At 35.4% G+C, this 24,789-nt stretch overlaps 1 protein-coding gene across 2 annotated transcripts in view; it reads right to left on the reverse strand.

Annotated features, from left to right (window-relative positions):
• NELL1 (neural EGFL like 1) overlaps positions 1-24,789 on the reverse strand; it is a 566,467-nt gene that overhangs the window by 67,717 nt on the left and 473,961 nt on the right. For both annotated transcript variants that reach the window (XM_087921258.1, XM_087921259.1), the window contains exon 15: positions 23,541-23,636. In XM_087921258.1, coding sequence (XP_087777384.1) covers positions 23,541-23,636 — 96 coding nt within the window. The remainder of the gene's footprint in view (positions 1-23,540; positions 23,637-24,789) is intronic.

Raw genomic sequence — 24,789 nt, forward strand, 5'->3', positions numbered from 1 at the left:
AAGCCGAGCCAATAGGAGAATTACTTTATGGGTCCCAACTAACCCCCAGCTCCAATTGTATTTAATGCCCCTCCCCACCTTTAGAACTTATATAATTCAAATTTCAGAAACTAGCCCTTCAAGTCCCCAAAATGTATCTTCAATGTCCCTGTGACACTGGACACACAGAAACAGCACAGCATATCCTACTGCAGAGATGTTTGTAATAATCTCATCATTCTTACATAAGTAGCCAAGCATCATAGGACAATTCTATGCCTTCCTGCTGTATTCAGATATGAACCCTACTACAACTTACATTTTTATTTGCTTTATTTATTAATCAGTTATTAATTTTAAAAGCTCATCCACACATCCACACCCTATATACCCATACGTTAAATACATTAAAAAAACATAAATGTGAATATATAGCTATCTAACGTTATCATATAACCATAATATATGCATCAATAAAAGATGCATAGTGTTTGCTGGCAGCCTATGCAGATGGCAGCAGAATCGGATAGCGTGGAAGAATGGGGACTAGTTAGGGACTCTGGAGAGGACTCTGATAAGAGTCCTGTGTCCGATGCAGAGATGGGGCCAGGACCATCTGGGAGTGGGGTGCTGCCCCTGGAGTCTCTGGAGTCTGACCACAGTGAGGCTGAGGAACAAGGGGAGTCTCTTCCCAGTGCATGTGTGCTCCAAAGGAAAGAGCAGCTGAAGCAAAAGGAGTAAGGCTTGGAGGTGATTGCCCCTCCCCATAAGGTATAAAGGACAGGCAAAGGTGACAAAACTTTTGTAGGAAGTAAAATTGTTTGTTCCATTCTGATTAATCCTTGAAGCTCTGTGTGGACTTTGTACTTCGGTTGGTTTTTTTATAATTCATTTGGCACTCTTGTTGTTGGCAGCAATTCAAAGGAAAGAAAGGTGAGTCTTATCTCGAAGGGGCTATTTGAGACTCATTACCAGCTGGGAATGAACATAATTCCCAGCTTTGAAATAAAACAATAGTTGTCTTAACCAAGCTTGTGCTTAATTACAGTCACAGAAAGCCTTGGCCAGAACATATAGAAAGTTATAAAACAGCAGTTAACAACTTTGAATCATTTACCCACATTTACATATATTAGCAGCTGTATATGGATGGACCTTGATATCTGGAGAAATAAGATATAACAGTTTAAGAAACATTGTACCTTTGTTTCTTACAAATTGAGAGGCTGATATAATGGATGGTGTAACTGTTATACACCTTTTTAATTATATTTTTTCCTTTTGTATTCTACTTATATTGTCTACATAGATTTTTACAGAGTTAGGATTTTAAATTAAAGTTGATTTTTTAATTGCAGAAAAAGTTGAAACTATCCTGAATTTTAAGATAAAAAAAATTCAATGAATTACTGCCAAATTATTGATTGCTTTATATACTCAAAATGTGTATCACCAGGATTACTTTTTCTTGGGAGAAAAAGAAAAGAGGAACCAACAAATGGAAAAGCAGGATTAATTTAATTCCAGATATATATTATAACAATTTATATGTTAAAATTGTGTTTACTAGAAGATCTATAAATCTTATAAATCAGAAATGATTATCCACTATTATTGACTGAAGAGTTTGGAAGATTCTGAGATGAGTATCACATATGAAAATTGAAAGGGAAAAAAAGGAAGTGGAAAATGTCTGAGATCTTTAAAATAGGTTTAGTTCTGGATAAAATTGCTAAACCAAACAAAAGCATGCGTATATATGAAATTAATGTCATATCTTGATAAGACAAATAATGGGGTAAAACAAGAGGTTATATGCTGGCATTCATTTTTGTTTAATAATCTAATCAAACAATTGAGTTCTTTATTTAGGTTGAAAAACACACCAGAGGTTCAATTTCTAAATAAGAGTTTTTCATTAAGCAATAAAAATCCATATAAAGCAATTTATCACATGGCCATTGGAACTGCCAAAATGCCAGTTGGAACATTAATAAGAGAGACTTGACATGGGTATTAAAATGTCTGTTTTTTGAAAATCCTTCATTAAGTGTTCTTGGCTGCTTATGTAAACATGCAACAATAAACAAAGATTTATTTGGCAAATCAAGTGCCTTATTTAAAATAACACCATATGCTAAACAGTTTTTGTGTATCTCTATCTACACAGAACAAAGCTTCATTCTGGATAGCTGCTCTACCCTTTTTCCCCCCTTTTTTCCTTTTTGCTTCATTAGGCAAAACAAAACAAAGCAGAAATGTTTCAAAAGTAATTCAAAAACTATCAAATTATGCAATCCAAATTATTAAAATATTAACAACAATCACGTGTAAGATCTTGCAAAAAGAAATTGGGTTAAAATAGTCAACCGACTCAATGGCCTGAGAATCCTTTTTATTTGCTCCTCTTGAGAGAAAAAAGAAACATTCACAATAACAGTCACTAATAATTCCCTTGAAGCTCCTTCAATAGAAATCAAGTTGATGAACAAAACTATCTCCAAGTATGCTGGTGTTGAAGATCTAACACATTGGTTTCTAACACAATGATAGTAGAGTCATATATGATTCTGTCAGTCTCAGATCCTATAATATATATATATATAATCCTTTGGAGGAGGGAATACCACTTATTGTTTAGACAAGGCATATTCTTATACCTTTAAAGTGTAGGTATTATATTTTACAAATATAGTTCATCGTCATGCAAAAATGTTTTTTTTCTTTCTTTGAAATGTTGTCAGGGTAACCGAAAGGCATTTGTTTAGACCACTGGGATAAGCACATAAGACACTGCTTTTCTGTTCATTTATTGCAGAGATTCAAATGCATGTTTTAAAAAGGCCATAAGGTAGAAAGTCAACAGGTCTTATTTTTTAATCTCAGCACCAGAGCAAGCAATTTTGAAATACAAAGCCTTTCAGATATTAACACTCCTACTGTATTGTTTATTTATTTCACTATATAGGGAAATATTCCTTGCATCACTGACAGATACATCTGTAGTAGTTAAAGATATCTATTTATTTGGTTTTAATCACTGCCTCAAAAGTAAACCCATTACTCCAAAATTAAAAAGTGAAAGCAAAAAGGAAAGAAAAAGAAGTTAGGAAAATTAGCAGATAATCTAAGAACTGGGAAAACCTGACATTTCCATATGATCAATGTTGGCCCATGAGCAAGTGACCAAATTACTCTAGGTTATCAGAATGAAAAAAGTACTAGGATTAATATGTTATCATCCAGCAAGACAGTTAAAAATATCTTTAATGGGTTAGTATTTTATATTAAGCTTGATGAACTAAAATGATTACATTTGTCATGCTGCAAATCAATATATTAGCTTACAAGATTTATTACACTAAAGTCTATGATATTTCAATAGTGAATATATGGGAAAAATCAAAGCCAACAAATTGTTAGAAATTCAAAATTGTGGGCCAGCCTGTCAGTGCAGTGATAGACCTTCTAACTACCATGCTATAGAATTAGGACTACATCATATAGAAGATAAACCCAGAAATAAGGAGTAACAAGTACGGAATGAATATTGTATTGATTCTACACCTCTATATCATGCATAAAATCAACAACAGGTCTAGAAAATAATCTAAATCTTCAATCTTAAAAATTGTAGTGAATTTTACGAAGTAGCTTTTATCCATGGTTTCAAAAATGTGTCCCATTAAAAACAGCCTTCCAAGTAACTTGCATAAGGCAATTGCAATTTATGTAGTGTACATTGGAGGTGGTAATCCTTTGAGAGCTGTATGCAATGAAATTTCATTTTAATGTATGCTGATTAGTGTACATTAAAGTGACAAAGTTATTCTAAGTTAAATAAGATGTACAAATGACTTAGATTAAGACAATGAAACAGATATTGTCAGCTGTTATTTAATGCATTCTGCTGAATATTTCATTTATGTATCTGTCTGCTTGCTTTGCAGTACAATTTTCATTTAGTGCGATGGAGAAAAAATGATTGATTTTTTTTCTAAAAAAAAACTCATGTTCTTCAATATGAAAGAACCAAGAGATTATGTGACTCTAACTGTCATTGTACAATATCTTTTCAGCAGTATAAGAATAATATATTGTATAGTATGGTTTCCTATGCCTCAATTAAACACCAAGTGAAGAGTTTGGAAAATAATTCCTTTTTCATTGGGCTTTTTCGGATCTATAAACACAGTCAGTTAGGAAAGCTACGAAATGATGGAGAAATATAATGTGAAAAATAACAGCACTAGTAATATTTCCCGCCACCAATAAAGCAGTTAAAAATCACAGCAAAAGAAACATAACAGCATCTTGAGAATAAGGTAATAAAAGAGAAGCATCTTTTGCAGGATAAAATTTTCTGAAGTTTGGACAACCTTCAGCACAGAACAAAATAAAAGCTTATGAAAATCTGAGTGTCATAGTTTGCATAGTTTGAGGAGTTTTCCGGAAAAAAAGACAACAACAACAACACAACTACTACTATTACTACTACTACTACTACTACTACTACTACTACTACTACTAATCCTTCTCCTCATCCCCCACCTTCTTCTAGCTAGAGAAAATTTTAAATTGCCAGAACGAAACCACCTTCTTGGCTTTGTTGGCCAAAAATAACTCATTAACAAGTACATACTTCTGATAATAGCTACTATACCAACAGATGGGCAGGGCTTTGTGTCTCTCCACATTCACATAATGAATTGTTATCTACTAAGAACCTCCACTTCATACTAAGCATTTCATTGTTTTTACTAAGAAAAAAAACATTTCTTCTGGAAGCATCAGCCTCACCTCCTAGAATGAGGGCATTCACAAAGCTGCTTCAGGAAGTAATTTACATAAAAAAAACAATTATTATTTTTGTTATACATTTCATTATGTTTTATTACCAGAGAAACAAATAAAAGAAACAAACATTTTTAAAAAATGAGATAAAGAAAAAGTACAAAGAGACAGACAAGACTTTTTTCTTACTTTTTTTCAATGCAGCAATATGCAAAAATAATGTAGCCTCAACCTTTTGCTTTACATTTCAGAATGTTTCAAGCCATTTCTATAGAATTGTACAGAATAATTATTGTTCAGATGTGTAGGGTGAATCTAAATGTCTTGCTCCTGTGACATTTTTCCTTGCATGCCAAACAGGGGTGGGATTCTACCAGTTTGCACCTATTCGCTAGAACCGGTTAACATTCTAAGCAGTTCGGAGAACCGGTTGTTAGAAGAAATTACTGGCCTAATCCTGTAAGGAAGGCAGGAAGGAAACATTCTGGTGTTGCTTACAGAAACTGCCTCTCTGTTAACCCTTATTACATTCTTGGCAGGACTCCTGTCTCAGGAACTTCTCTGGCGTTTTTTTCCCTTCCTTTGCTGGTACTTTGCTTGTGTGGAGTGACCATTCAAAGTTACAGTGGCATTGAAAAAAGTGATTTATTACCATTTTTCACACTTACGACTGCATCCTCACAGTCATGAGAGGCCAGGCGAGGAGATGCGTGCCTCGATGTGAGTGATATTGATTTGGCCACGCCCAGCCAATAGCATGTTCACCAAGCCATGTCCACTCAGTCACCTGACCACCAAGCTAACCCACCAACTAAGCCACGCCCACATAACCAGTTTTTAAAAAATTTGAATCCCATCCCTGATGCCAAGGCATCCCACAAGACCCACCATTTTTGTAATAAATAAATAAAAACAAAACAAAGCAAACAACAAAAGCAGCTTTGTGCTATCGTGACACAACCTTTACTCCTTTGGTATATGTGAGTGATGTCACAACACACATATCAAAAGGCTTGAGTATGCATCACATTGCTATGGTGCTGCATTAAACATTTTGACCCATTTACAAAAATACCCGTTTATATGAAAGCTAGAAGAATGGTTTCCTTTGCTTTTAATTGTCCCCCTCTCTTTTAATGAACACAGAGACTCCCTTTTCATAAGGTAACCATATAGATTAATACATAAATGAAATGGTAGGAAATGGAAATGACTGATATTTTCTTTTGCTATTTAAAACAGTTTCAGCAAAGGATAAATGCTTTGCCACAATAATTTCCTTTCAATTACAAACCAGGATCTACAAACAGTGAGTGGCAGTCAAACACCACAATCCCAAATCCCTAATCTCTACCTATCCTAACACTGAACAATACCAATTTGATTGGAGCAATACAAGAATCATTGGCCATGCTACCACCCACCATGCTCATGAATTTATCAAAGCTTGGTACTCCACAAGCAATTCCATCTTTAGACATATTGATCTACAACCAGCCTACAAACTCCTCAGAGCTCAAATCAACCATACAGCCAACCAATGACAGCACCAACTCTCAATCAATCTATGCAATGCCCCCCCCAAACCACCACATCATCTCCCAGTGAACTTCACTTGATGTGACCTCCCCATCACAAGATCCTTACCTGATGTGACCTTCATCTGATTGACTTTATCATCACAAGACCTATTGACCACACAAAGCCCTTATAAGAACACTGACATCCCCTAAATTCTGCTGAAGATGTTACCTAGCCTGATAACAAAATATTCAGAAACCATCCCACAAGCTCACAGAATGAACCTCTACCCTCAATATTACAATGGTTTCTTCTATTCCTTCCTTTGAATAAGTGTTGTTACCTCAGAGTATCACTGAGACATTACATTGTATTTTATTATGAAACTACATATTTCCCTTACTTTATCCAAATTATGGTTACATAATTGATCATTTTCATACTGATATGTGTGTGTGTGTGTGTGTGTGCGTGCATGTGCGTGCATGCGTGTGCGTGTGTGTGTGTGTGTGTGTGTGTGTGTGTGTGTGTGTGTGCATGTATAGTATTCAGCTTTGTTGGGGTATTTTCCCACGTCAATATAGTTGTGCTTTTAAAGTTGTAGCAATGTTTCGGCACAATCTCATCTGCCACCATCAGGCTGGTGTATTGTGTTCATCTGTGTGTCAGGCTTTCATAGTCATTTCTGTTTTAAATTTGGTGCTAGCCTCATACTGTGTTAGAATATTTTTTTCTTCATCCTGATTGGTGGGCAGTCTTTGTCTGTGTTTATTGGTCTTGGAGTTTGCTGTGTTCTGCTTGGTGTTTCTAATATCTTCTGTCTGTTTTGTAGCATTTTTTTTTTGTCTTGATTGGCTGGTCTTCGAGTTGCTGTGTTCTTGATAGGTTGGCAACATTGTGTTTTGTGCATTGGGATTTCTTAGTGCAGCTTAGTTTCTTGTTAATGGCTGATAATAATTTATTAGGAAGCTAGGTTTTATTTGGGTAGCTGGCTGGGGCATGTTGGGCTGGAGGTATTGGGGGGTCTATTTGTGTCCATGTGCTTGCCTCGATTGTGGTATAGATATTTGTTTGCTTGTGAGTGCAGGTTTCCAAATAATTGACAGTGTGGTGGAGTCATCTCTTCTATTCATGCTTTCAGGTCTTCTTTCAATCTCTATGGCTTCTCTGATAATTCTGTGGCTGGGGTTTTCTATAGTGGCTAGGGTTTTGGTGCCATTGAAGTTGATGCTATGACCTGTGGCTTTCATGTTTTGGACTAGTGACAAAGTGTGTTCCAGCTTTTCTTACTGCATTTTTATGTTCATCCAGGCGGGTACTTATTCTTCTCTTGGTCTGTCTGCTGTATGTGGCAGGGCATGATACACAGGGGACTTCATATATGCCTTGGTTTTCCAGGTCAATTTTATCTTCGGGGTTTCTTAGGATGCAGTGCTTGCACTGGCACGAAGCCAAAAGCACCAGCCTGAGGATGGCAAGTGGGACCTTGCCGAAATGTCGCCAAGATACTCTTACATGGGAAAAGACCCAAACACACCTAGACCTATATACCTGTACCCATGAAAATCTACAAACACACACACACACACACACACACACACACACACACACACACACATATATATATATATATATATGTTTTCTGAGGTTCTCGCGGGTATTTATATGTAGATCTTTGGTTGTTCGGGTTTTCTCCCGCGTAAGATTTGAAGTATCTAGGCAACGTTTCGATGAAGTCTCATTCATCATCTTCAGGCTTCTGTCTCCAGCTCTGTGCTTCTCAGAGTAATGGAGATTGCAGCTGCTTCCTCCTTTTAACTGCCAGTGGGGTGGAACTTGATTGGGTGGGGGCTTGGCTGTGTTCTGATTGGGTGGGGGTGTGTTCTCATTGGTAGGGGTTTGGCTGTGTTCTGATTGGTTGGGGGTTAGCCGTGTTCTGATTGGTTGGAGGCGTGTTCTGTTCAGGAGGGGGCTTGGTTGTGCTCAGGTTAGTTTTAGTTGCTGGGGATTTGAGCTGGAGAGTTGTGATCTTGCTGTTTGGCTTCTAGTTCGTGGTCCTGCTGCATCTTCATAGTGGGTGTTGGTTTGCTTCATGTATGGCTCAGAGGGGTTTGAAGTGGGTAGTGATGCAGCTGCAGTGCAGCTTCTGGTCCATGGTCGTTTCTCATTTTCTGAATGGGTGGGAGTCTGTTTTCTACATGGAAGTGTGGTGGTGGCATCTTGTGTGGCTCTCATGGGTGTGGGTCCAGTGTCCTTCTTCATGTTAGGTACTCGTCTGTTCATGAGGGCGGGTTTCCAAATGGCTGGAAGGCGGGAGGTGTCATCTCGTTTGTTCATGCTGTGTGGGCGTTTTTCTATCTCTATGGCTTCTCTGATTATTCTGCTGTTGAAGTGTTCGGTTTTGGCGATAGTTCTGGTATTTTTAAAATCAATTTCATGTCCTGTGGCTTTGAGGTGTTGGACCAGGGAAGAGGCCACAGGGAAGAGGCCAAATATATATAATATATATATATATTTTTTCTGAGTATAACCTGAATAACCAAAGATATATATATATAAATTTTGTAACCATAATCAGCTTGAGCCATCTGGAAATGATAAAAGACCTCTTCCTGCCTTTTGAAGATTTTCTTGCTAAAAATACCTCTTCCCTCACTCACACATTTACCATCATGTTGTGCAGTTGTAGTTATGTACCCTGTCTCCCACTTACTTCTGTACTTAGATCACTAATATTATATAGTGTGGCGACTACTGTCACTATGGGGTCAAAATAACTATCAAAATCTTGTCCAACCATTTCCCACAAAATGAAAAGTAAAGGATAATAATATAAAGGAACCTCAGCCCTAGGATGAGAGTTCAATCTGAGCAAATCTATTGTGCACATCTTAAGAAAATTCTAATAAAATGTGTAGTGTCATGATTTATTCTACCTCTTTTTTGCCATGATAACCTACATGCATTAGAAATCCAACTGTATGAAACATGGAGAAAATATTTTCACTGGATGCAGAAGAGGGACAAGATAGAAAACATCATTTGAGTTGTGTGGTGTTTAAGAGTAAGGCCCTAAAAATGTATTAGCACTGTTTATACTAATTGACACCTTAATCCTACTTTTTCTACCCACTGGTTCAGTGCCTCATTTTATGTGGATTCATTTTATGTGAGGTTTTCTGGGAATGCAGCCCTAGCATAACATAAGAGAAGGTTCATAAAGGCTCATTTAATTAATATGAATGATCCTAACTTTTACTGGTTATATAATTCCAGGATAACAGAAAAAAATATTATTTTTCATTAAGAAATAACAAACAGATAAAGACTCTTAGAATCAATGCAAACGTTACATATATTCCAATTACAGAGGCTTTCTAAAAGAATATACATGAGATTATCCCATACAAATACAAAATATTTCTTCCATATTTCAACATTTTTACTCCATGTAACTTTTCAAATCATTTCGATTCACCAGACTGAGAAACTGGACACTCTTTATTAAGATGGCATTATTGTTGTCTTCTTTAATCCTTGTAATTGGAATGAAAACAGAAGGTTCAAATTTCTGTGGCAATTCTCAGTCATCCACATTATAGTTGGGCAAATCATACAACAAAGACAAGCCTCCAGGTGCCCTCAAGAACTCTCAGAGAGAGCGCTAATGACTAGATGACTGCAAAGAAATAGAATCCTTCCATTCCCCATCTCACCATCTGGTCTGAATCCTACCACCACCATCTAGTCTCAACTGTCAGTACCTATCCTTCCACCACCACCACAGCTTCTTGGATGAGAAATGAAATATTTGGTTCTTCTTGAACAAAAAACAGATGAGAAAAATCCAGTTGCCTCTTGAAAAAGCACCTTTGAGAACATACCAAGAACATTTCTTTCTACTGTGCATTCTATTCTCTTTTACCTATAAATACAAAGAATAAAGAATGCAGAACCCAAATGCCATCTCTTATTAGCAGACAATTCTGTTAAAACTCAATAGTACCTACCGAGTTCAGTGAGATTTATTCCTTTGTAAATATGCCTATGAATAACTCAATTCCATAAAGATAATAAAGCTGCCATCAAACTGAGTTCAACTCTTGATAAGTGCATCCATGCAGTTTTCTTGGCAGTATTCTTGAAGAAGTAGTTTGCAACTGCCTTCGTCTAATCTACATGGTTTTTAATTTTTCTTCTTCTTTGTTAAAGCAGGAGGAAAAATGCCCAAACCATTAATGGGTAATTTGTAGCACAGCACTCATTACTCAATTGATGATAAAAAATATAAACAGAAAAATCAACTACTGGTATATATTTATCAAAATGTTTTGAATATGAAAAATAAAAAGCAATAAATTCAGTCACTGTATTGGTCTAATTGTGCAAAATGTTATTTCTGATTCCCCCACCACCCCAATTATCTCTCTAATGCGTAGAGACCTGCAGCAGAATAATTCTCCTCATCCCAAGTCTGTTCCCTCATTTTTTAAGTGACTTTGAACAACTACTTGTAGTAAGAGGGGATTTATGTAGGTCATTTCTAGTGGCAATCTTGTAATTAAACATGATACTTCCTTGGTCTTGAATCCACCCATGACAATAATTCACAATAACTTTTTGTGTGTGTCATTATTAGTGTCTTTCTAAAAAAAATACTTGGAGATTCAAGGTGAAGCAGAAGAATTCAAAATTAAAGGAGGAGGAGAAGAATATTCAAAATTAAACCTCTGAGGTTATGTGTCTCTGCCAATCTATCCTATAGCTAATCACTCTTATGGAAATTATGACATGGTTTAATTAAAAAAGGCAGTACCAAGTTATCTGTTTATGAGGATGAAAAGTATCTTTAAAAGAAAAGGTGTCAACAATCTGCTTAGTTTAGGTATCCAAATTAAAATATCCCCGAAAGATTGCCATCCAGCCTCCACTTGAACATATCCAGGAACAAGGAGTACAACATCTAGTCTGATACTTGGTTTCTCTATTATTGTTTTCTAACATTCAGTCAGAGATTGCCTTCATGTAAATACATTGATTAGTGTCCTATAATCTGAAACGATGGAGAACAGGGGGACAGACTTTCAGGTACTTAACCAATACTATAATATGCATCCTCAGCATTGATAACTTCCAGTTTGAGCTTCTTCAGCGACAGACCGAAACCGCTATTCTGCACGGTTTCAATCCGTGCTCGCCACTGGAGCGCCCCGAGCCAGCTGGTTTCGGAGATAAGCCACCCCATAGAGGTGGTGAAGAAGGGGAAGACTGCCTGCAGGGTTGAGGAATGCTGCATCTCTCCTCCTCAGCTAGCCATTACTCCCTTTCCTGAGAAAAAAACCCAAAAGCTTACTTTGACACGTCTGTTTAAAATCACCGCTTAATCACTTCTGTCAAAACTTTTAGAGATTCTTTCTTTTCCTTAGGGTGTCCTTTCAAATCTTAGAATAAAAAAGTTCTCACCAAATCAGCACACTTTCTCTTTCTGTTCTCTTTCATTTCGGAGCTGTCCCAACTTCAGCAACTTTAATAGCTGCCGCTTTGCCACTGGCAAGAAGAGCTTCTCCTGGATCTACCAGGGACTTTGCAGTATCCCTGGGAACAAGAGGATGCACTCTTCATTTTCGCCATCTCTTCGGGACGGTTTAGATCCATTTGGACTGTCCAGGGGCAAAGATATCAGCTGCAATCTCAGACCTCCGAGATCACATGCCGTATCGTTGCAATGCCAGCTCCGCCCTCTCATTACTCCCTTTCCTGGAGGCGGTTGTAGTGGTAGTCAGAAATGGCCACCACAAAGAAGAACCCGACCGGAAAAGAATGTGCAGGAGGAAGATAAGAAGAGAAAGTTTTGGTTGACCAGGTCAAACAGCAAAAGCAACAAATAAGGTATCCTGGAATTTAAACTATAAATAATACTGTTCCCAAAGAAGATCTTTAAGCAGCGAAGGAGAGAGAAAAGGGAAAGGATTTGGGTTTTTTCCCTTTTCCTATACTGACAGCTAAGAGACTTAAAATTCACTTTGATATTAATAGGCATTTAATGCTGAAAATAAAAAGTCAAAGGGATAATAAAGATTTCTGGATACTTAAAAGTTTTTGAAAACAGGAAAGGAGAGAAAAAGAATAAAAGGGCAGGATCTGGAAGGGAGGAGACTGCCTGGAATTAAGAAGAAGTCATAGTAAAAGCTCAACAAGACTTCTAAAAGATACATTTTAACTGAAACATGGCAACAAAATAGTAAAATCCCAGGAAGACAAAGTGAAAAAAGAAATAAGAAGAAATAGTTCGAGAGTATTTGTATTACTTGGTGATCTCTGGATTCTTGGTTACTGCATTTGAATGACTAATATCAATCGGGTGGTTGTTTAAAAGTGTTTAAAATGGCTCCACTCTTAGAAGAACTAAAAATGGAACTTAAAAAGTATAAAGAAGATGCACGAGAAGTGAGAGGTTCTTTTGGCTTCATATTTCAGTTCTTAGAAATGGAGATTTGGAACTATGAGAAACAACAAGAAATGCCTGCAGAAGAAGAAGATTGGGACAAAGAAGAAGTCATCTTTAATGAAAAAGTAATCTTGGGGGGGGAGGAGGAAAGGTGGGAAAGAGAATGGAAAGTTTAAGACTGGGAAAAACAACCCCAAAAAAGAATAGATTGAAAAATAAGGATAAAATCAGAAAGCAACAGAAGAGGGAAATGCAGAAGAGATAATTAGAAGTAGAGAGACAAGGGGGTAAAAAGGGGAGGGAGAAGAAGAGAAGGAAGAAATAAAGGAAAAGAAGTTATAAAGGACAGAAACAAGATATAGAGAAACAGGGCCTATTTAGAGATAATGGTTGAAAATCTAATTGAAAAAGGGATTCTGCAAAGGTACATAAGATAGTATTGTTGTATTAGAAATAGAAATAATTTCAGAAAATATGAAACAATGTATGATTAAAATGTTTGATAAAATAGTTATCATAATTTAGTGGAATGTTTGTCAATAAATAAATGTAATAAAATGAATATTTAATGATTTATAAAACATATGTGAAGAGAAATAAGGGAAAAAATAATTATGGAGATTATATGTTTCTTCAAGGAAGTATGATATTTAATTGAAAAGAAGTGTTAAAGATGTGAAGACTTTAATGAATATTAATGATAGAACTGAATTGGAATGGAATGAGGGTTTTGCTTACATATATTTATAATCCTTTTTTAAAAAATAATATAGTGTGTATTATAAGAATGTTCCAAGCAGAATTCGATTAGAAGTGATGTATTATGTATTATATTGAATGTTACAACTTTAAGGTATATATTGAAATTTAAATAAGAGTTGAATGGATAAAATTAAAAGCTATAAAGGTGTCATACTCCAATTAGTAACTACAGGAGAAAAGTTGTTTAATGAGAAAAGATAATATGAAATTGAAACAGGACAGACAAAAGTATAAATATAATGATTTGAATTGAGATGAGATAATCAAAATAAAATTGAGAAAATTAAAAGAGGGGGAAAAACTATATAGAAAATGCAAAATAGTAATAAGATATGGAATAGAACACAAAAATGAGCATGAAACTGAGTTTGTGTCTGTATAAAAAAGTGTAAAAAAAAGATGTTTTACTTGTATTATGTTTTTTTGTGTGTGTGAAAATGCAAATAAAACTTTAATTTTTAAAAAAAGTGCATCCTCAGCCCTTCTAGTTCCATGAATATCAATACTCCGCTTACATAGCTTCCTGAGTTCAAGTGGATCACAGAGTAAAATTAAAAGTACTTCTGACTTTTCCACAGTTTTACTTTTAGCTTGTAATACACAAGTGTGGAACTCAACTGTGTAAGTGATGCAATTCTCTTTCTATAAAGCTTTGGCTGGAATGGGAAATTGTTTTTAATTGCTACCAAGACTGCCTGAACAACACAGTATCTATGCAAGAACAGAACAATACCTCAAGTCCCATGTGTGATCTAAATGTTTCCAATACTTTTTGACCTTAGCATACCAAACAAAGGCTGTGTGCATATTTTCCAGAAATTGATCTCATTATATTCATTGAGGTACAGTTTTCAGTCAGTGTGAACTGGGATTGCAGTCTCAGGCCCCAGAGCATTAAACTGCAATCCCAGATCATGCTGACTGAAAACTGTACCTCACTGAATATAATGAGATTAATTTCTGGAAAATATGCACACAGCCTTGTTATGCTAAGGTCAAAAAGTATTGGAACACACACATACACACACACACACACACACACACACACACACATGCAGAGTCAGAATTTTGGCAGTGGCTCTAATTAAATCAAAAACACAATCTTACCCAGAGAATGAAAATTCTCAAGATAGTCTGTCATATATTCTCAATTGGTATCCAGGACCAATTTTTAACTTTTTATTTATGCCTTACTTTTGTATTTTGAGTTCTTTTCAGCCTTGTGCTGAATATAATATAAAAACAAATTATATAAAGAAATTTTGGTTGGCTTTTTATTTACAATATGGCATTATATTCATCAGTGATAGAAAAAAAAAAGAAGGGAGATCTTGTCTTTTTTGATCTGCAATTGGCAGTTATTTTATCTGGCAAGCTGTATCTTTGTAGTTGACTCATCTTTAAATTTTGCTCTATTTACATCCATTCCTACAGACGTCACAGACGAACAAAATACACAAGCCTGATGATGGCAGATGAGATTCTGCCAAAACGTTGCTACAATTTTAAAAGCACAACTATAATGACGTGGGAAAATACCCAAACAAAGCCGAATACCATACATATAGATACCCGTGAAAACTTAAGAAAATACACACACAAGCACACAGAGACACACACACACACAGACACACACACACACACACACACACATATATATATATATATATATATATATATATATGTGTGTGTGTGTGTGTGTGTGTTGTCACACACAACACACACACACACACACACACATACACACACACACACACATATATATATATATATATATTTTTCTTACGTTTTCGGGTACTTACATGTATGGCATTCAGCTTTGTTCGGGTATTTTCCCACGTCATTGTAGTTGTGCTTTTAAAGTTGTAGCTATGTTTTGGCAGAATCTCATCTGCCATCATCAGGCTTCTGTATATATACATTTTCTTTTAAAAGCATCTTCACCCTATCATTTTGTGTGCATAACATGCAGTTTATTCAGTCTAGCATTTCATCTAATTTTTACATTAGAGTAACTGGATAATATCCCCTGGAAAAAATATCTCGCCATAAATATCGAAAGCATCTTGCACTCAATTATTTTTCAGTTACTTCTTTTTCTACTTCTGAAGTCTTCTTCATGCCATTATCTGCTGAACACTTAAGAAAAACCTTTGTCTCCTTTGGAAGACAGAAAATGGAACACTCTCTCAGGAAAAATCTATCTGATTCCTTCCCAGCCAGGTAAAACACTGCAATGTGGTAGACATTTTCACTCTAAAGTGATTCTAATTTGTTACACTGTGATTGTTCATGTTATATTAACCCAATTATTTTAGTTTTATTATTGCTTTTTAATGCTGCAACCCACTTGGATAATAAAAGTAGGGGCAAAAAAATATAAACTTGATTATATTGCTACATGTATTACCAATAAATGCAGCATGAAAACAGTAAGAGCAGAAAATAAATTACGCATGTTGTTTTGGAAAAAAAAACATGGCCCCTGAGGCAATATTTCATGTAGAGATTACCAGAATAACTTTCTATCAAACTACTGTAAGTAAATATGTGCCATTTTTTTCCACCAATGGCTAAAATGCAGATGCCCTCAGAATAAAATTGTTTCAATCACTCTGTGTGCCAGTAGCAACATACAACACTTTTAAGTCAAGAAGTGAACACTGAAACTGTGAGGAAAGTCAGACAAAGTAATTACCAAAGCTGGAATTGGATCTTAGTTCCATTGAAACACAAGTGTTTAGGGCTTTCATTTTATGTCTCATTCAAAAGATAGATGAGTATCGTTCCTAAAAACCAGACTGATGGAGATAAAAAATGAGCAATTCAGAAACACTAAATAAAAAAGAAAATTTCACTTTTTCACGTGAAAGTTCTTCCATCTATGTTACATTCTGTGATACGCAATTTATTTAATAGATAATTTACATTGAAAGGAATAATTGCTGCACTTAAGTAATAGTAAACATTAAAGCTACATTGAATTTCCAGAAATAAGACCACTGAGCTTTATTGGATTAAATTCTAAATGGATACAAGGAGAACTGTAATACTGATGAGCTGGCTAGGCAAGGAATCAATGTGAATAACTTTCCTCATTGCATAAGAATAATATCAAATTGATAGTTGAATTCTTTTTTTTTCTTGCATTTTGCCTCTGAGGGACTCTAGTAGGCTTTCATTTTGTTCAAACTTCAAAGATGTAAATAAGGATTTATATTCATTTCCACATATAAGCTTTATAGTCCCCCTGATCTTTTATGGTGATGGTCAACCCACACCTGTCTCTATTATGTTTTATAGAATAGTTCTGGTGCATATAATTAATTTTCCAGCCTCAGATCTAAAAGACCGTTTTGACCTTTAACTCAGAGTTTAAAGGAATGAAATAGTCTTGATTTAATTAGCATCCTGAACGCTTCCTCCTACACAAATATCCTGATTATAAATCCAAGATGCATTTTCTTTTCAAATATTTCATAATTAGAACTTGCACTGGTTATTCTTTAATACAGTATATGTACTCTCTTAAAGACTTGTGAATAATAGTAATTTATATATTAGTAAACTATGCAATGTGGCAGAAAGACATAATAGACAAGAGAATTATTAAGTAAAATATTACAATATTTCTGTTTAAAATCCAATATGCCTTCTTTGTTTTGAAACCTTTTTGTTTTACAAAAGACTCAACCTTGGAATAATAATAAAGTCAATAAATAAGGAGTAACAGAGAATCTTATTTTTTTTCAGTTTGCTGCTTTAAAAACTTGGAGGGAGATGTTTATTGTTTATATATTTATTTGTGTATTAAGTCAATAAAGAGTACAGCTTTCAGTATATAAATGACTCATATTGGGATGGCCTAAAATGAAATATAATAAGGAATTATCAATTATTCTAGTCCAAACCAAATGTCTCCATAAGGTCTTCACTTTTTCTTCAAAGTGAGAAGAATATGGATCAGAATGGCACCTGAGTATGGGAAGGGTTGTGTGTGAGATAGACAAGAAATGGCAAACAAGAGGCAAACATCTCTTTTTGCTGTGCTAAAACCAGAACTATACCATGTATCAAAATGTCAACCCTGCTGCATGCATTCAGACTAAATCTGGAAAAAATTAATAGCATATTTTGCCTTCAGTGATGTTGTCGCATAGTAAAAGCTAGTTATCTATTAGAAGCCTTGACATTTTCAGTTTTGTCACTTAATCTTTAATTGGCTAGAAATAGATTGAGCCACTGAAGCCACAATAAAACCCAAAGAATATAGGATGCCAAAAGGGATGATGGGGAATGTATTTGCTATTGAAAAATGGATGACAACAACAAAGGGGAGGCCTTAAAAATAACTGGATTTGGAACTGGATAGTTGTTTTTCTGTGTTCCTTATCAGGGAGCAAGACTACAGGTCCTCCAATCCACCATAAAAGTAGAACTTGCTATGTCTATATAAACATACCTAATGATGTCCCATTTTAGAGAAAATTATAAGAAAGTAAATATACCTTTATTTTGTGGCACAAAATTTTCTCCCTGTCCCCTTACATTCAGTAAGCTTTCCTTGGCACTGTACCAAAACACAAACCTAAGTTAAACTCTAGCATTTTATTAATTCCACTAAATTACGAAGGCCACCATCTCTGGCCAATTTTTCTCCTAAGAGCATGGCACAATTGACTTTGTATCCCACTCATAACAAAAAAATAAAAATATAACATGAGTGTTGAACAACCATTAAATTCCCATTGAGCGTAATTTTATCATTTCTGTGTCTTTCATAAATCCCAAATTCGCCATCCTACAAAAGAAATCCAGTAGCCATTGAGTGGTCATTTTTAGTTGTTACAAGTTTAACTTTTTTCTGAAGAATAAAACACCTTCAGGTAGCAAAGCCCATAGATAGTCTACTGTTGCAAATAATACATAGAGAATAGCCCTGAGTTACTGGAACAAACATTTTTTAAGCACAGTATAGCAAATAGATGACACTGAAAACAGATGATTTCCCCACACCTATTCAGCCACTTCTAATGCCTTTGTATAAAATAACAGATGATTGGACCCTTTCTAGCCACAACTTGGAGTAATGGAGAAAAAAAATATTCTCTTTTACTAAAGCTGATCATTTTTTAAAAAAAGTCAGTTTTTATATCTTAATATGAAGCAGGCTAATTTTATCAAAGATGCATTGCTACAACTGAGAATAGCAATAAAGAACTGCATAATTAATTTAATCCTTATCCTTCCATCAACTGAGTCAAAAGTACCTCTCGGCATAACAAAAACCAAGAAAGACAGAGCTGTAAGTCAAAGTTCCCAACTTGAAACATTCCAGAAAAGGGCTGCAGAGTAAAAACTGATATATTGATTAACAATTTATAATAGCTTGCATGATGATCAAATGGGAAGCTAAGGTAGAAGCACAAGTGCCAAAACTATACACCGAATGGAATCACCTTGATTAGGAAGCTCATTCCTAAATTTGCATCATGTAATACCCATTCAATAATACAGCTCTTGCTTGATTGACTTTATATGTCAGGCAAACAAACAGCACTGACATGAATCAAGGGTATTGTACAAAACTAATGAGTAATTTACAGGTAGTCCTCAATGTATAACTACAATTCAGCCCAAAATTTATGTTGCTAAGTGAAAAAATTATTAAATGACTTTTGCCCCATTTTATTACCTTTCTTGCCACAGCTGTTAAGTGAATCTTGTTAAGTTAGTAACATGGTTGTTAAATGAATCTGGCTTCCCCATTGATTTTACTTGTAAGAACACAAAAGGTGATCACATGACCCCTGGGACACAGCAACTGTCATAAATATGAACCAGTTGCAAAGCATCCAGATTTTGATCATGTGACCAAGAGGATGCTGCAATGGTCATAAGTGAGAAAAATGATCATAAGGACCTTTTTTAGTAACTTGGAATGGTCATGAATTGTTGTTCGTTGAGGACTACTTGTATTGAAATTCAGCAACCTCGATAAATCTTTTTCTGAAAAAGAACTTGAACTGAATTGAACTGACCAAGCAATTGTTAGTAAGAGTATAGTATTACTAATAAAATACTGTTGGTAGTAATAAGGATAATGAGATATGGTGAAGAAGAGGAGAGAAGTGCCTCTTGTACCACCACTGTTTCAGGATTCACTGTATTTAGATCTTAAGAAATATCATTTGCTTCTGCATGGAAATAATGTATTGTTGTTCTTATTTGCACAGCTGTTTCTGCATTTCTGTATTTTCTTGATAGAAATTCACTAAGCATCTTTTTGATATATATCTTCCTTTGAAACTCCCCTCATCTCTCCCTTTTTGAAATACAAAATTAGGAATGAATTTTCCACTCAGGGCACTTCCAAACAATGGTATTAATCTGTCAGTGAAATACCTCAAGTAGTAGTAGTTTACAGAGCACTGTAGCCTTTACTATTATGCAATGTATGTTTCCTCCATTGTTTCCTCTAATTAGAAAAAATATTTCATTAACCTTCAAAATTCTCTATATTGCCATAATTGTTATTTACATCAAGGACCTCAGAGCCACATTTTTTGCAATCCTTTTAATTCAAAATCTATAGTTGAGCCCCTATGCACTATTTAATCATTTCTTAGTTAACCAAGGCAGAAAGAACAGCTTTAATTAGCTTCCAGTATTGTAGTATGTATGTGTAAACTATTTAGAACTTATCTTCCTTTCCTTCCCACCCTATTGATTCAGATAAATCTCTCTCTATATATGGTATATATATATATATATATATATATATGTATGTATGTATGTATGTATGTATGTATGTATATGTATATGTATATGTATATGTATATATCTGCCATTATCAGGCTTCTGTATTGTGTTCGTCTGTGAGTCAGACTTTTACAGTTGTTTCAGTTTTAAATTTGGGGCTAGCCTACTACACACCCCAACCAGGCACCCAGATGAAACCTAGCTTCCTAACAAATGATAGCCGTCCATATATACCACCCAACTGTTCAAAGACTCTGGCTTGTGTGCAAACTGGAAAAACAAAAGAAATTGAAAAAAATCTGGTAACAAAAGAGGAATGGATGGTGGAGGTGACATTGCTTAGTTGATGGGATCAGAGCATGCTAACTCTGTCTTACAAGACAGATTGAAACAACAGCAGAGAGACAATCCCTCCAAATGGTGTTTTGTAGGGAACAACCTACACTTTGACTTGCACTTGAAAGCCTATTGGTAGAGCTACAGATAGCATTTATCATTGATTGCAGTGTGCAATTTGCAATCTTTTATCTCCTGATTTCTCAATTGCCCACTGAGGCAGCTGCATTGCTTAAAGACTATGTGGTTTGTTTACCAACTATAGAGAATCCCTTAACTGCTGTAACAATTATGGTAAGGTCCCATTTGACTAACAACTTCAATGATTTATGATAGAAATTCCCATCCCAATTGTGGTTGTAAATTGAGGTCTACCTACAATGCAATTTGCAAAGCAGAGATATTAACTAACTACTGCATTTTGGACCAAAACAGCACTGGTCTGTCTCATATTTTCTCTATTCAAGCGTGCTGCTATTTCACAATGGCAATGGGCTGCTGTGTCCAATGACTTTTATTTTTATTTTTTTATAGCAGGTTATAATTAGTTAATTTTTGGAGAGGAATATATGATTGGTTGATATATATTTTGCTGCAAACTCTAGATTTGCAAAATCACAGATTTGGATGGTTTGAATATGTCCCTCATCCCTACACACATAACAGTTAACAGTCCATCTACAAAATTAGTAGCTCCTTAAATCAATGATTTATTCTTCCTTTAATATTCTGAACCATTAGCAGAGATGGTTAAACTGATTGCTTTGATTAAAGAAAAAAACACAACTACTTTTGTTTCTACTTGGAAACTGCTTCTGGACTTTGTGCTTGAGGTGGAAAAATATGAAACTTTGATTTTGGGTTTTTCCAATTAGATAGATTTGGTGTTATAGGGCAGTGATGGCTAACCTTTTTGTCGTCGCGTGTCAAAAGTGCACATGTGTGCACACGACAGAGCACACGCGTGCCTGCACCCATAATGCAATGTATCTGTGACCGCCTCCCACTCATCCCACCCCCCCTGTACATGCGTGCAGGACCCCCCCTTGCCCCCCCACCCCTGTGCATGTGTGCAGGACCCCTCATGCTCCCCCACCCCTACTGCGCATGCATGCAGGATCCCCCTGTGCCCTCACTGCTGCATATGTGCATACACCACCCACATGCACCCCGCCACCCACGCATGTGCAGCAGATACCCAAAAATCAGTTGGCTGGCGAGAGGTGCATGCACATGCGCTGTGCAACTGAGCTGGGGCGACAGCTTGCGTGCCCACAGAGAGAGCTCTGCGTGCCACTTCTGGCATGTGTGCCATAGGTTCACCATCACAGTTATAGGGCCAGTTTATACAATTATGCAAAAGTAAAATTTGAGGCTTGATATTACCTTATTCTACTGCACCAAAGGGAATCAGAAGTCAACACCTTTTCCTTCTTTTTCCTTTCTACTTTTTCCTTCCCTTTTCTTTCTCTTTTTTTTCTCTTTTTTTGTTTTTGTATTTTTGTGTTTTATAATATAAATGAATAAAAATAATATTCTGAATGAGCTTGAGATAATAGGCCAGATATGGCTTGTGATGTATCTTAGGAAATCTTTGGTATCATTGGTTTTGTTTTGTTTTGTTGTTAATTGCTAAGAAATTATGCCTCAGTCTTATCCCTATGTGGCTTTGGGAAATGCAAGCCAATATTTGAATTGTTGTGATTGCACCTAATTTTCTATTTCATCTTGATTTACCTTTAATATTCATGTGTGACTATTAGGTGTTTTAACTACTATTTATTAGAATATATAGACTAGAATATAGAATACTTTATTGGCCAAGTGTGATTGGACACGCAAGGAATTTGTCTTGGTGTAAATACTCTCAGTATACATAAAGAAAAGGTACCTTCATTAAGAATCAAGAATCATAACGTACAACACTTAATGATAGTCATAGGGTATAATCAACAATCAAATCATACTAAGAAACAGTCAAATGGGAGGGGATGGGTGAGAAGATTAACAGTAATAGTAGTGTACACTTTGTACATAGTTGAACAGTGTATTAGGTATATCAAGAGTAATAGTATTAAAATACTAAGTAATTGGGAGCGGGTACTGTTGTCAAGCAGCTAGTTATGAATTATTAAAGCAGTTTGGTTATTGGTAGTTTATACAACATCTATTGACAGATATTTCAGTTTATTCTTCCATATACTTTTCCAATGAGTTTGTTGCCGAACTCTAATTAGAACCTAATTAGAAATATTTTATTTTTACTGAAGGCCTGTTCCTTTATTCTATAATTATTGCACAAGTGTTGGTCTTTGATAAACATTGTCGTTTAAATGTACATAGAAGTTTTTGAATATTGGGCTTATGGAAAGGTGACGTACAAACACATTTCATGGTGAAGATGAATTTCTTTGTATTCTGCAACATACAGATAAACCTTTGATTGCCCAGAATCTGACTAGCATTATTTCATTCTTTGCTGTCCTGGTTCTCTATTATCCTGTGCAATATATTATACAACTGCTTCTAATTAAATTTTATAATCAGTTTATGCAAAATACACATTGTCAAATTTTTGGACAATGTATGCATTTAGGTGGTTATCACTGAATTATTTTCAATTAAAAAAATGAGCAGTAACGTACATCTAACTATTTAATTCCCCAATTTTGGAACACCAGAGATCAATTACAATTGAAGTTATAATTCCCATTATTCTTACCTCCCAGGATTCCTCCCCCACTTCTGCAAGTTAGGAAACCTAGCCTGCTCCACCAAATTTACATCATACATGTGGGAAACTACTGTTTTATGTTAAACTTGAGCAATCAGTTTCCTTGATGCAAGTATAGTCAGAGAAAAACTGAAATAGTACAAATGATATGTAATTGCAATTTTTAAGCCAGAGCAAATTTTTTGCAGAAAATTAGAGTATTACCTTTTTCACAATGATTTCCTGTGAATCCAGAAGGACAGGAGCATGTATTGGGGGCAACACATGTCCCTCCATATCTGCATCCTTCTTCACAGAATGCTGAAAAGAAAAGCATCATTTAATTGTTGCATTGTACAATAAAATATATTTGTAATCCAGAAAGAGGTGAAGTACAATTTATTAAAAGATAAACAGAGTTCAAATAACAGCCCTAGGGAGAAAGACAGAAAACCATACAGAAAATTAACAAAAGCAAAAAGTTAATGATTATTTGGCAAGGGTGTTAAAGGGATAAAACAAAACATTTTGGAACTAAACCTAGTCATAGTCATTACAAAAATAGAATTGCATTTGAATGCTTTTAATAAACTACTGAAGATGTGGAGAAAATTTGCAAGAGGAATAATAGTAGTCTTAGTACAGTAATTATGGCATATTCCACTTTTTTTTCTAGGAATTAAGCTGGTCTAATTTAGGATTACCCTTTGCTTTATCTCCATGGTAAGTTCTTTGTAATATAGGTTGGACTCAGAGAGTTACATAAAGTATTGATTAAAATAAATCCTTCTATATCTCATGAATCAATTGGTTTAATGGAACAAGTACTAAAGGCAGAAAGATAATAACGTAACATGGAAAAAGATATATGTGAGCTTTTAAACATGTTTGAAGAGACTGAACCAGAGGTGGTATTCAGCAGGTTCTGACCCATTCTGGAGAACTTGTAGCAGAAATTTTGAGTAGTTTGGAGAATCGGCAAACACCCCCTCTGACTTGAGATTTTACAGTATCCTTCCCCTGTCACACCCACCAAGCCACGCCCACAGAACTGGTAGTAAAAAAAATTGAATCCCACCACTAGACTGAACACACAATGATTACATATTTAAGTCTTTCAAAATGTGACAATAAAAGGATGATGCCAGTGTCCTTCTCCTTCTGTACCTGATCTTCTCAGATTCATTTTGTATATTTGTATATTTACAGAATTGTAAATATTTTTGTCAGATTGACTGATTATGTATCAACAAGTTGTTCTGAACTCTTACCAACCACAAAGATTTTCCTTTCATGATGAAACTACATTTAACTGGACACATTCATCCTTAGACCTCTATACAAAGTAGGATCTCCAGACCTATGTTTAGTAAACTGTGCTAGAATGAATGTAGTTAGATCACCTGTTCAGAACTGACATATCATTAGAAGATGGTTAGAGGAAGTAAAACCAAAAGACAAAAGTTTATTTTAG

Source organism: Pseudonaja textilis, chromosome 1 (assembly GCF_049901715.1).
Source record: "Pseudonaja textilis isolate UNSWEBS1 chromosome 1, rPseTex1.2, whole genome shotgun sequence".
Lineage (NCBI taxonomy): Eukaryota > Metazoa > Chordata > Lepidosauria > Squamata > Elapidae > Pseudonaja > Pseudonaja textilis.